The following is a 13,669-nucleotide window of genomic DNA, read 5'->3' as shown; positions in this document are numbered from 1 at the left end:
TCACCTCCAGCTTGGGCTCCAGGTCATCCAAGGTTTAGTCTGGACAGCCCTCCCTGCTTTTCCCATGGAGCCCTCTGTGTTTGGCCTGTACAGAGGACCAACAGCAGGGTCCTGGGCTGAGAACCTCTGAGCTTTGGACCTCTCTTCCCAGCAATTTTGGTTTTTTCTTTCGCCTCAGCCAGAACATTATACATGGATTGTACCTCTTAAGAATTTGTTTTGAACATTTAGAAATTGTAAGGACTATGAAGCTCGCTCTACCAATGACAGCTTATGTCAAGAAAGCAGCCCTTGTTCGACAATATTCCACAACATCCGCAGAACTGCCTAGAAATTCAGGCCCCTGTCTCCCCCTGCTGGCCGCTGAGAGATCTGTGAGCTGACGTCACTGTCCTTTATGAGAAGCATTTAACCGGGGGAGCTAGTGGGAAGCCTCAGCAGGTTAACCTGCCACCAAACCTCAGGACCCTAGTTCGATTCCCCCAGCCCACCTAGTGGAAGGCAAGAAGGGAGTCCCCTGAACTGTCCTCTGATCTCCACACATACATGGTAACACAAAATCACACAAAATCAAAAAATAAATGCTGTAAAAGAGTTTATCCTGAAGAGGGCGGCTTGAAGCTCCCTTTGAGGTACCGCCACAAGGCAGTTTGGGATTGTTTTCACGAAATGCCTCATTGTTGTGAGGACCAAATGAAGTATCCCTGATGACAAATGATTTAAAGGGAATATCACATGACTTTATGCACATGAATTTTGAATAGTTGCATTAAATTGGTCAATTCCTTATGAACTGTTATCAAAACTTAGAGATGAAAAAACAGGGAATTCAAATAGCCCTGTAGCCCTTTAAGTTGACAAACACTAGCTTCAAAAACTGTTATAGGAGAGGGCCTGGAGAGATTGTTCAGCTGTTAAGAGCACACACTGCTCTTGTGGTAGACCTGAGTTCAATTCCTAACACCCATATCAGGTCATAACTGCCTGTAACTCCGTCTCCAGAGGTTCTGACTTCTCTGGCTCTGGGAGTGACACACACACACACACACACACACACACACACACACACACACACGCACACACACACACGCACACACACACACGCACGCGCACACATACATACACTCTTTTTTTTTTAAAAAAGATTTATTTATTTATTATGTATACAGTATTCTGTCTGCACGTATCCCTGCAGGCCAGAAGAGGGAGCTAGATCTCATTACAGATGGTTGTGAGCCACCATGTGGGTGCTGGGAATTGAACTCAGGACCTTTGGAAGAACAGCCAGTGTTCTTAACCTCTGAGCCATCTCTCCAGCCCTACACACATACACTCTTTAACACACATGTGCACACATACACTCACACACATTCTACAATAATCCCACAGTCACACACACATATATATATATATATATATACACTCAACTTTAAAAAAAATTGTAGAAGAGTTAAGTTCAGTAGCCTGAAGATAAGTTAAGAATATTCTGGAAGCAAATAATTTGTGTAATGGTCATTTCTCTAGAATTCAAAGGGCATGTATATCACTTTCTAACTCACTTTACATAGATAGTACAATATTGACCAAAATGACAGACATTATTAAAAACTGAAAGTACAAGCCAATCTCTCATAAATGCTGAAATAATGTATACAAAATATCAACAAATTGATTGGGGCAATATTCTAAGAGCTGAGTATATTGGGATAATGTTAGTCCAGGGATGCAAGGCTGGCTTAGTATTAAAATGTAAAAGCCAATAAAATCTGTGATATTGGGAGAATCAGAGCTGGAGAGATGGCTCTGTAGTTAAGAGTGGAGGACCTGAGTTCAATTCCTAGCACCCACATCAGTGAGTTCACCATCTCCTGTAACTCCAGCTCTAAGGGATCAGTGGCCTCCATTAGCACTGACACTCACTTGCATATGCAGACACACAGACACAGAGACACACACAGGCATAATTAGAAATAAAATAAATACATGTTTTAAAAGTTCAGAAGGAGCCAGGGGCACACATCTTTAATCCCAGCACTTGCGGGCCAGAGTTAGCTGGATTTCTTTGAGTTTGAGGCCAGCCTGGTCTAAAAATCAAAATCAGGTTGTAGGGCAGGCAGGGTTACATAGTGAAATCCTGTCTCCAAAACAAATTTTTTTTACATCATATCTAGAAGATATGAAATCTAAATCTACTTATGTATATTAAAAAATTCTTATGTTGGGCATGATAGAGCCCTTACACAGCTTCCCTAAAACCCTGACACCAGAGAAAAAGAATCTCTTGAATTAGTAATAAAAAGAGGCTTCCTGAATTTCACAACCAGTGCTATTGAGAGCAGCCGGTGCCACGGTAAACACACAGCCATGAATGCTTTCTCTTTTGTTGACGATGGCAGAGGAGCTTCATGAACAGCACATGGCCAGCATAAAGCTCTAAGGAGTACAAATTAAAGAAACGTAATTTACAGAAAGGTGGATGTCACGGTTGGTGTGATTGCCATTTCTGTATGGAAACTAGCAAAGAAGAGTAGGGAATGATAATAGAAAAAAGTTGTGATAGCCAGGAGTGATGGCACACACCTTTAATTCCAGCACTCGGAAGGCAGAGGCAGGAGGATCTCTGTGAGTTCGAGGCCAGCCTGGTCTACACAGTGAGTTCCAGAATAGCCAGCTGACTCAAAAGCAAACAAAACAGCAAACATACAACAAATAACAACAAAAAAGAATTGTCATACTATCCCAAGTGTGCAGCTACTAGTGCAGTGTCTCCTGAGAGACATTCAGGCTTCTGAGGGGGACTTACTTCAGGAGGACAGCAGAGAGCAATGGGGAGGGTGTTAGTTGGTGGTGAGATAGGCAAGGAAAACCCGGAGAGCCCAGTCCTGCTGACTGTCCAAGAGCTAATGATTTATGAAGAGGCCGGGCAGTGGTGGCACACGCCTTTAATCCCAGCACTCGGGAGGCAGAGGCAGGCGGATCTCTGTGAGTTCGAGGCCAGCCTGGGCTACCAAGTGAGTTCTAGGAAAAGGCGCAAAGCTACACAGAGAAACCCTGTCTCGAAAAAACAAAACAAAAAACAAAAAACAACCAACCCCCCCCCAAAAAAAAGATTTATGAAGAAAGAGTATAAGAACATTTCATCTGCCAGATATTAAAAGATATTTTTATTCCATTTTTCTGATGGTCCAGGCCACCTCTTCAGCATAGCATCAGATGACACTCGAAGAGGGCAGGGACCTTGCGTGGTCCTGGGGGAGATTCTCCATTGTCACTGTAGGGCGAGTGCACATGTATGCTGACCTAATGTCACTTCTTGTACAGACTCTGTCAAGGCATCCCTCTGCCACAGCGATGGGCAGTGTGGCTGAACTGTGGTTTTATCCTGAGAGGTGCTCAGGCTTCTTCTGGGCACAGTGTCGTGTCTGGAGGGTGTTCTGCTCTCCAACCGTCCTATTCAGATCTTCTCCCCCCATGTGGCCTTCCTGACCTGGACAGTGTCTCTGACCTTGTGCATCCCTGTCTGCCCCCAGAGCCCAAGGTGGTGTTCGCCAAGGAGCAGCAGGCTCGCAGCGAGGTGAAGTCAGAGGCGGGGGCCAGTGCCACACTGAGCTGCACGGTGGCCCAGGCCCAGACCGAGGTGGCCTGGTTCAAGGACGGGAAGAAGCTGAGCTCTGGCTCGAAGGTTCGAGTGGAGGCCTCGGGCTGTGAGAGGAGGCTGGTGGTGCAGCAGGCGGGCCAGGCGGATGCTGGGGAGTACAGCTGTGAGGCCGGGGGACAGAGGGTCTCCTTCCGTCTGGACGTCACAGGTGGGTGCTGAGATACTAAGCCTCTGTGGAAGTGATGGCTGGCTCACGTCCATGACTGATCCCGTGTGCCTTCTGTTAAGTCCGGTCCCTTTACTCACTCCATGTGCTTTAGGCGGTGGTCAGCCATGGTCAGCATGCTCTGTCTGTATGCTGTCTTCTCTTCACGTCTCCCCTCTTCCCATCCCTGTGTTTAGTCCAGTGTTGAGCAAGACACTGAATGGGAAGGGCATCCCAGGAAGGTCCTTTCCTTCCTGAGTGCCCGGATGTTCCCAGGTTGGGGAGTTTCATCTTGGTCATGTGTTTGTTCCTGCCCGGGGCCTCCCTGATGCTCCTTGGGTCCATCTTGCTGGTGTTGACCAAGGAGCAGCTGGCAGGTAACCTGGCTGCATCAGACTCGGTTGAGGAGAACAAGCTCTGAGCAGACACTAAGGATTATTTAAGATCTCGGGATATTACTTAAATAAGACATAAATCCACTCAACACAAATGAAAATCAGCCTTTCCATCTCTGATGAAACCTGACATCAGTGTATCTCACATGCGACACCTGGCAGGTGAGGAAGAGGCTGTGCACACGGCAGGCACAGCCTTCGTGTGTGAATATAGAGAGAGTTCCTAACACTGACTATGAACAGGGCAGAAGCAGTGTTAGCCAGGGAGTAAATGCCCCATCATGGAAGAGCAAGCACTGGTGGCCAGAACCAGGAATGGTCCTCCACCTGGTGAGGCCTCAGAAACCGTAAGAGATCCCGTCTACAGCGGGGTGGGATGTGTGGATAACTGTGGTTTTGTGCCCACAGGGTTTGGGACTTCTTAGCCCATCAAGTGCAGAGCCTGGGGGGTGTTCTGTTCTACGGCCACCATATCCAATCCTTCCCTCCCCCTGTGTGGCCTTTCTGACCCAGACAGTGTCTCTGAACCTGTGTGTCCCCATCTGTCCCCAGAGCCCAAGGTGGTGTTCGCCAAGGAGCAGCAGGCTCGCAGCGAGGTGAAGGCAGAGGCGGGGGCCAGTGCCACACTGAGCTGCACGGTGGCCCAGGCCCAGACCGAGGTGGCCTGGTTCAAGGACGGGAAGAAGCTGAGCTCTGGCTCGAAGGTTCGAGTGGAGGCCTCGGGCTGTGAGAGGAGGCTGGTGGTGCAGCAGGCGGGCCAGGCGGATGCTGGGGAGTACAGCTGTGAGGCCGGGGGACAGAGGGTCTCCTTCCGTCTGGACGTCACAGGTGGGTGTCACTGTGTTCAGGGCAGAGGTGCAGCTGGCCACTCAGAGGCACGAAGGCTCCTGGTCTGGTTCTCCCAGCCCTGTCTCTGTCCCTTTTATTCCTCTCCTGTCCCCTGCCCTCTACTCTGAGGACAGAGCCCTTTCCCGTGTATTCCCGATGTCTCCTGTCCCCATCCGTGTCCCCGTCCACCTCACTGCCTTCCTCATCACCGGTTCTGTTGGGCTGTCGAGCCTCAAGTTCTGGGGAGAGGGGCCTTGTTCAGGTGGGACCTGAGTGGACCTTCCTGCAGTTCCGAGTCCCTGTGGGCTCTCAGTGTTCTGGCCCGAGGTTCAGGAACCTGCTCTTCCTGGTGCAGGCCCACGGGCCCTATATTGGCCTTGGAGTCCTGGTAGTTCTGCTACCATGTAGCACGTCATCATGGTCCTTGTCTGGAATTGGTTACTACTGCACCCGCCTAGCTGGACTTGTCCTCAGCTGTGGCCCGTGACACACCCGCACATCTCAAGCGCATGGTCTAATTGCAGCTGCTGGGTGAGGCCCTGCTGAGCCATCTTGGTCTCCCCCCACACCCGCCCTAATGTTTGCCAATAGTTTGGCCCCCAGGCTGACTTCTCCGTCAGCCTCTATGGACTTTCAGTCTCCTGCCAGGTCAGGCCAGTCATACTCTGGGGTGCTAATTGCCTACTCTTCCATGTCGTTCTGGCTTGTGGGCTGAAGTCTCCCTGGAGGGCAGGACTCCTGGGTTCTTGGTTGGGACAGCGCTGGTGACGATGGCCCTCAGGAGACATAATGTCCTTGCTGGCCGAACAGCGGGGCAGCAGCTCGCACTCACCGTTGTTGGAGCGTTGTATATGCTGGCCCTTTACATTCTTGCCTACTTCTCCTCAGAACCAGAGCCCGAGTCCCGAATTCCAGAGAGACCCAGCCGCAGGGAGCCTGTGGTGGTCAAGGAACATGAGAACATTGTCCTGACCGCCACGCTGGCCGTGCCCTCTGTGGCTGCTGTGACCTGGCTCAAAGACGGCGTGGAGATTCGACGCAGTAAGCGGCATGAGGCCACCAGCCTGGGTGATACCCACACCCTGACCGTGAAGGGTGCCCAGGTGCTAGACAGTGCCATCTACAGCTGCCGTGTGGGCAAGGAAAGTCAGGACTTTCCGGTGCAGGTGGAAGGTAAGCAATGGTTGGGGGCCAGGAGTCTGGGTCTCCTCCAGGGTCCCTGCGTCTGCCCCAAGGACTAGTAGGCAGTATCCCACAGCAACCCCAGCGGGGAGCTCTGGGCACATGGCCATCTCCGCGGGACACTGGCTGACACCTTCTTCTACCCTCAGAGGTGGCCGCCATGTTCTCCAAACCCCTGGAGCCCGTCGAAGGGGAATTGGGTGGCACCGTGAAGCTGGTCTGCGAGCTGACCCCGGAACAGGCCGAGGTTGTGTGGCGCTGTGGGAGCACACAGCTGCGGGAGGGCAAGCGCTTCCAGATGACATCTGAGGGGCCCAGGCGCACCCTGACTGTGTCTGGCCTCCGGGAGGATGATGCAGAGGAGTATGTGTGTGAGAGCCGGGATGACCGAACCAGCTCACGGCTCACTGTCAAAGGTACCCGTGGGTGAGCTAAGGTGGCTTCCTGGGGGCGAGGTCCTTCCGTGTGTCTGTCCCGGGTGTGTCTCTGCAGAGCCTCTCCCGTGGCCTCCTAAGAAGACTTTCCCTTCTGCAGTTCCCCGGGTGGTCAAGTTTACATCTGGATTGAGCGCCGTGGTTGTCGAGGAAGGTCAAGAGGCCACCTTTCAGTGTGTCGTGTCCCCCGGCGATGCAGCAGTCACGTGGTACAAGGATGGCGCCCAGCTGCTGCCCAGCAAGAAGTTTGTTATGGCACAGAGTGGGGCCACCTGTAGCCTGACCATCTTGGGTCTGACCCTGGAGGATGCTGGCCGTGTCACGGTGGAGGCCGAGGGCGCCTCATCTTCCGCTACCCTCCGGGTCCGAGGTAAGCTGGGGGCTGGCAGGACGGCCAGGATGTCCCGTGGCTCCTCGCAGTAGGTGCCTTTCCCTCCCCGTGAGCTGACCAGACAGCGCCATATTGTTCTCTTGTCGGGGGCTGATCTGGCTGACATGAACTCTGTCGGCTATGGACAGAGGTGATTTGGTGGTGGTGGTGGTGGTGTGTGTGTGTGGGCGTGCTAGGTGCCGTCTCTTCAAGTGTACCTGGCAGGGGGTAAGGCTGAGACAATCCAGAGAGACCTCTTTCTGGTTGAGGCTGCGATGGCCAAGCAAGGGGGAGGCTGTGCTGGAAAGCTCTCAATAGCGGGTGGGGTGGGTGTGCTTCGAGAGGCCGGGCTTTATCCGAAGACGCGGCCAGCGTGGCAGGCTCTTGAATGTGGGGGCCATGAAGGTGGCTGTACCTCCCAGGGGAGGGGGAATGATGGGTCAGCTGGGCCCACATGGAGCCTTTCTCCTCCCCATATATCTTAGCATGAGCAAGTGTCCTGGGGCCCTGTGAAAGGGCAGACAGTGGGGCAGTGTCTGAGGGGTTGTGGAGTAGCCCTACTCAGGGTGCTGAAGGCTGGCTGTTGATGGCATCTGGCCACAGTTAGGAGTTCAACACAGCTGGCTGGAGCAGAGAAGCAGGGCTTGTGACGTGGGTGCGGGTGGGGTGGAGAAGTGGGGGATGGGGGGCTGGGGGGGAGGGGGCAGAGGAGGAAACAGCCTTAGCTTTCCCCCATAAAGTGCCCCTATGTTAGGTCTGCCATTTGGGGCTTACCTTGCTTGAAGTGGGGCCACTCGTGTGGTGGGTGGGGCTCTCTGGCCTGGACTCAGGCTGGCCCAGGGGTGGGGCCCAAGCAGGCCCCACATGGCCAAGACGAGCTCCGCCCTTCTGTGTCAGAGGCACCAGTCCTCTTCAAAAGGAAGCTTGAGCCACAGACGGTGGAGGAGAAGAGCTCCGTGACGCTGGAGGTGGAGCTGACGCGCCCCTGGCCGGAGGTGAGGTGGACACGGAATGCCGCGGTCCTGGCGCCCAGCGAGAACGTGGAGATCCGTGCCGAGGGTGCTCGGCACCGTCTGGTGCTGCGCAGTGTGGGCTTTGCGGACCGTGGCTTCTTCGGCTGTGAGACACCCGATGACAAGACCCAGGCCAAGATCAATGTGGAAAGTAAGCCCAGGGTTGGGACCACAGAGGAAGAGAGGGGACTCCTCCGGAAGTGGGGGGTGTGGCTTTGTGTTGGCTATGAGGATGGATGGGATTTCCTTTTGGGAAGACAGGCACTCACCCTGGTTCTGGTAAGTGGAACCAAGGAAGGAAGAGATGGAGGAGGATGTAGAGAGTCAGTCCTGGGGTCAGCTGGGCTTGAGGTAGAGCTGGGTGGAGGTGGTGACTGGGGGCTGATGCCTGGGCCCTTACTCTGCTCTGTGGCCTCCAGGGTGGTAGGTTGGGCCCACATCTGGGTCTGCGTCCTGGCTGGATGGAGGGTCTCAGTTGACTAGCTCACTAGCGTCCCTCTGACAGTGCGGCAGGTCCGGCTGATTCGAGGTTTGCAGGCCGTGGAGGCTAAGGAACAGGGCACAGCCTCCATGGATGTGGAGTTGTCCCATGCCGATGTGGAGGGCAGCTGGACTCGAGATGGCCTGCGGCTTCAGCCTGGGCCCACATGTCACCTGGCTGTACAAGGCCCCATCCACATCCTCACGCTCTCGGCGCTGAGGCCGCAGGACAGCGGGTTGGTGGCCTTCAGGGCTGAGGGCGTGCACACGTCTGCACAGCTCATTGTCACCGGTGAGTAGACGAAGGCTGGCAGCCCCACTCCAGAGCACACCTCTTTCATTTCCCTAAGTGGCCCAGGGGGGCAGATGGGACCAGGCAGAAAGTGGAAACCCCCTTGCGTGACTACAGTTAGCCCACCGTATCAGGAAGTACCTCCTGACTCCGTGTCTCCCTTCCCTGCCTCCTGTCTCAGAGTTGCCGGTGAGCTTCACCCGACTGCTCCAGGACGTGGTGGCCACCCAGAAAGAGAAAGTGACCCTGGAGTGTGAGCTGTCTCGGCCAGTGGATGTGCGCTGGCTGAAGGTATCGCTCTCTCCTCCCTGCTCTTCCCTGTGGGCATCCAGGAGGCGAACCCCTTCTCCTGAGCCCCTCTGGTGCCTGACCAGTCCTCCCTGTCCTACAGGATGGCGTGGAGCTGCGGGCAGGCAAGACCATGGGCATAGTGGCCCAGGGAGCCTGCAGGAGTCTCGTCATTTACCGATGTGAGATTGGGGACCAGGGTGTCTATGTGTGTGATGCTCTTGACGCTCAGACCTCGGCCTCTCTGAAGGTGCAGGGTGAGTTCTGGGCAGAGAGGGCAGGGAAAGTTGGCAGGTATGAGTAGTGCTTTCTTGTGCCTCTGCTTCCCCTAGCTTGGCTGCAAGATGGTGGATGTGCTGGGAGTACCCTATGTTTCTGGGCATGCCAGCTGCCTGTAGTATTCTATCGCTGTGAAGAGACACCAGGACCACAGCATCTGTTATAAAGGAAAGCATTTAATTAGGGCTGGCTTAACGTTCAGAGGTTTAGTTCATTGTCATCATGGCGGAAAGCATGGCAGGGTGCAGGCAGATGTGGTGCTGGAGAAGTAGCTGAGAGGTCTACATCTGATCCACAGGCAGCAGGAAGAGAGACATTGGGCCTGGCATGAGCATTTGAAACCCCAAAGCCCACCCCCAGTGACACACTTCCTCAAACAAGGCCACACTTCCTAATGCCACTCCCTAAGCATGCAAATATCTGACTCTATGGGGGCTCTTCTTGTTCAAACCTCCACAACAGCCCTCTCTCCCTTCCCGCAGGCCGCAGTGTTCAGATTCTGAAGCCACTGGAGGATGTGGAGGTGATGGAGAAGGAGGGTGCCACCTTCTCCTGTGAGGTGTCCCATGATGAGGTTCCTGGCCTGTGGTTCCGAGAATCCAGCAAGCTACGGCCCAGTGAAAATGTGCGCATCCGGCAGGAAGGTAAGAGGGCAGGAGGGCTGCCGAGCAGCGTGAGTGGGTTTCCCTGGCTGCTCTCTTCTCTCTCAGCAGTCCGGAGTGTGCTTTGTCTCCAGGGAGGACGTACACTCTGATCTTCCGGAGGGTACTGGCGGAAGATGCGGGCGAGATCAAATTTGTAGCTGAAAATGTAGAATCAAGAGCGCACCTCCGAGTGAAAGGTGAGGAGGGCTGAGGGAGGAGAGAGGGACCGGATACGGTGAGCTGGGCCTTACAGACAGCTGGCCTACCACAGGCCTGGGGTGCTGTAGGACCCCTCCCAGTAATGACTCATGAAGAGGGTAGAGTATGTCTCCTCAGTGGGAAGGGGAGGTGCAAGGACTCCCAAGCTCCACTTGGTGGTGGTCAGTTGTACCCAGAAGACTCTAGATTAGCCCTGGGTGGGACACTTGACCTGGCCGCCCGCTGGCCAAGGTAGAAGGCACGGGAAGCTGGTTTGGAGCGGAGGTCAGTCTCTTGGCTCCTAGGAGGGTGCCAAGGCAAAGCTTCGAGGTCACCATCCTGACCCCGCCTGACCGTGTCCACAGAGCTGCCCGTGACCCTCCTGCGCCCACTGCGGGACAAGATTGCCATGGAGAAACACCGTGGTGTGCTTGAGTGCCAGGTGTCCCGGGCCAGTGCCCAGGTGCGGTGGTTCAAAGGCAGAGTGGAGCTGCAGCCTGGGCCCAAGTATGAAGTGGTCAGCGACGGCCTTTACCGCAAACTGGTCATCAATGATGTGCAGCCGGAGGACGAAGATACCTACACCTGTGATGCCGGTGACGTCAAGACCAGCGCCCAGTTCTTTGTGGAAGGTGCGGGCTGAAGGGGTGGACAGCCCTCCTGGGTTTCGGGGTTGCGGAGGGGGAGGATTTGTGGTTTCTGTGGCTTGCTCTGGAGATTCTGGAGGCTGCCACTTCGGACAGGGGCCTGACTGGGGACACCCAAGCAGCTGGGGGAGGATGCTTGGCAACATGGCAGAGAAGGATAAGAAGGAGCAGACAGGGGCTGGAGAGATGGCTCAGAGGTTAAGAGCACTGACTGCTCTTCCAGAGGTCCTGAGTTCAATTCCCAGCACCCACATGGTGGCTCGAAGCCATCTGTAATGAGATCTGGCGCCCTCTTCTGTATACATAATAAATAAATAAATCTTTAAAAAAAAAAAAAAAAAGAAGGAGCAGACAGCTTGTGGGGGGGCGGGGGACCGGTCCCTCTTGTAGAGTTTCACTGGCAACCCAGCTCCTCCTCCATAGAGCAATCCATCACTATCGTGCGAGGCCTGCAGGACGTGACAGTCATGGAACCCGCCCCGGCCTGGTTCGAATGTGAGACCTCCATCCCCTCCGTGAGGCCGCCCAAGTGGCTCCTTGGTAAGACCGTGCTCCAGGCAGGGGCGAATGTGGGCCTGGAGCAAGACGGTACCGTGCACCGGCTGACACTGCACAAGACCTGCTCCACCATGACCGGGCCTGTGCATTTCACCATCGGCAAGTCCCGCTCCTCCGCCCAGCTTGTCGTCTCAGGTAGGCATGCGGCACGGGGCAAAGCTGAAGAGGGACGCAGCTCAGAGACGTGGGTGGCCACAGTGTAGGGCCGTGGGTGGCCATGGCTTGGGGGAGGACATAGGAACAGTGGCCAGGCACAGGTGGCCCATGCCAAAGCAACCATGCTTGGGCTCCAGGCTGTGCGTGGACACTACTCAGTGGTTTACAGGGCGTGGAGCAGAACATGGGCACTGGGTAGCACACGGGGTGCTTAGGAGCTGGCTTTGGGGTGTAGGGATATGGTCAGGGGCCTGCCAAGTAGGATGCAGGCACTCAGGCACGGCAGGGCTTTGGGCCAGGGCAGCGTGGAGTAGTCTATGTTGGCTGGGACCGAGAGGTGTGTGCGGGCAGTGAGGGGCATGGGCAGCACACCCCCCAAAGGAGGTGCCCAGGCGCATCGTAGGGGCTGTGGATGCAAACGGCTTAGAGCCCAGGCTAGGCTGGGTGGCCTGGTCTCCTGTGGCTCCCAGCCCTGCCCTTGCGTTGTCCTCTCTAGACATCCCCGTGGTATTGACGCGACCCCTGGAGCCCAAAGCAGGGCGCGAGCTGCAGTCTGTAGTCCTGTCTTGTGACTTCAGGCCGGCCCCCAGGGCTGTGCAGTGGTACAAGGAGGACACCCCGCTGGCCCCGTCAGAAAAGTTCAAGATGGCGCTGGAGGGCCAGATGGCAGAGCTGCGCATACTCCGGCTCACTCCGGCTGATGCTGGGCTCTACCGGTGCCAGGCGGGTAACGCCCAGAGCAGTGCCAAGGTTACTGTGGAAGGTAGAGAGCTGGGAAGGAGGGCCGGGCAGTGGTCCCCACTCCAGGGTAAAGGGGGGGGGTGGCTGGTAGTGTGGTGCTGAGGTGCTGGTGTGCCCCTGGCAGCTCGGGAGGTGACCGTGATTCAGCCGCTGAAGGATGCTGAAGCCATGGAGGAAGGCCGGGTCTGCTTCTCGTGTGAGCTGTCCCATAAGGACGAGGACGTCGAGTGGTCCCTCAATGGGACGCCCCTGTACAATGACAGCTTCCACGAGATCAGCCACGAGGGCTGTCTCCACACACTGGTGCTAAAGAGTGTCCGGCAGGCCGACGCAGGGACTGTGCGGGCCACCTCCCAAAAGGTGTCGCTTTCTGCCCAGCTAGTGGTCAGAGGTGAGAGGTCCTGTGGAGCCCGTGGGGTGCCCTCCCCCTGCGGGGGCCCAGGCTCCTCTCACCGGCCCATGCCATCCCTCCAGCAAAGCCAGTGGTGTTCCTGAAAGCACTGGATGACGTGTCTGCAGAAGAGCGTGGTACGCTGGCCCTGCAGTGCGAGGTCTCAGACCCTGGAGCACGCGTGGTTTGGCGCAAAGACGGTGTGGAGCTGGGTCCCAGTGACAAGTATGACTTCTTACACAAGGCAGGCTCTCGGGGCCTTACGGTACACGACCTGAGCCATGAGGATGCCGGACTGTACACCTGCCACGTGGGCAGTGAGGAGACCCGGTCCAGGGTCAGCGTGCATGGTAAGCGGCTGGGGCTCTTGTGCAGGCTGGCTGTCGCAGTCAAGGTTTCTATTGCTGTGAAGGGACACCATGACCATGGCAACTCTTATAAAGGAAAGCATTTAATTGGGGCTGACTTACAGTTTCAGAGGTCTAGTCCACTGTCATCATGGGGGGACATGGTGGTGTCCAGGCCACCATGGTCGTGCTGGAGAAGTTGCTGAGAGTTCCTCATCTTGATCCGCAGGCAGGAGAAGCAACTGTGTCCTAGGCATAGCTTGAGCGTGTGAGACCTCAAAGCCCTCCCCCACACAGTGACACACTTCCTCCAACAAGGCCACACTCCTAACAGTGCCACTCCCTGTGGGGTCATTTTCTTTCAAACCATCACAATGGTGCTAGGCCTTCTTCCATCCAGAAGCTCCAGGCTGCTCTTCAAGACTGAAAGGCTATTCTGTGTATCCAGGAGGTACCAGAGAAGTTGTCTGTAGCACAGAGGGCTTACTGTAGCCCTTTGAGGTCCAGGGGCAGGCAGATGGGCTAAGGAATACTTGTCTACAGAGCCTCACAGTGTGGGGGCTGGTATGGATCTGCTCAGATCCTTGACATTTGCTTTGTACCATGTGTTGGGATTGAGAGGA

The 13,669-nt window shown here is 55.4% G+C and overlaps 1 protein-coding gene across 2 annotated transcripts in view; it reads left to right on the top strand.

Moving 5' to 3' along the window:
- The window catches only part of Obscn (obscurin, cytoskeletal calmodulin and titin-interacting RhoGEF), a 147,680-nt gene that overhangs the window by 53,245 nt on the left and 80,766 nt on the right, over positions 1-13,669 (top strand). Inside the window, exons 20-35 of one of the 2 annotated variants that reach the window (XM_076542423.1) lie at positions 3,531-3,806; positions 4,751-5,026; positions 5,915-6,199; positions 6,358-6,624; positions 6,743-7,012; positions 7,910-8,176; positions 8,531-8,797; positions 8,979-9,088; positions 9,189-9,342; positions 9,847-10,008; positions 10,101-10,205; positions 10,572-10,838; positions 11,277-11,546; positions 12,064-12,330; positions 12,433-12,699; positions 12,783-13,049. In XM_076542423.1, coding sequence (XP_076398538.1) covers positions 3,531-3,806; positions 4,751-5,026; positions 5,915-6,199; positions 6,358-6,624; positions 6,743-7,012; positions 7,910-8,176; positions 8,531-8,797; positions 8,979-9,088; positions 9,189-9,342; positions 9,847-10,008; positions 10,101-10,205; positions 10,572-10,838; positions 11,277-11,546; positions 12,064-12,330; positions 12,433-12,699; positions 12,783-13,049 — 3,777 coding nt within the window. The remainder of the gene's footprint in view (positions 1-3,530; positions 3,807-4,750; positions 5,027-5,914; positions 6,200-6,357; positions 6,625-6,742; positions 7,013-7,909; positions 8,177-8,530; positions 8,798-8,978; positions 9,089-9,188; positions 9,343-9,846; positions 10,009-10,100; positions 10,206-10,571; positions 10,839-11,276; positions 11,547-12,063; positions 12,331-12,432; positions 12,700-12,782; positions 13,050-13,669) is intronic. The other variant, XM_076542422.1, reaches the window with a different exon arrangement.

The sequence above is a fragment of the Peromyscus maniculatus genome, chromosome 8, assembly GCF_049852395.1.
Source record: "Peromyscus maniculatus bairdii isolate BWxNUB_F1_BW_parent chromosome 8, HU_Pman_BW_mat_3.1, whole genome shotgun sequence".
NCBI classification, from domain to species: Eukaryota; Metazoa; Chordata; class Mammalia; order Rodentia; family Cricetidae; genus Peromyscus; species Peromyscus maniculatus.
This window is presented reverse-complemented; position numbering and strand designations above follow the sequence as displayed.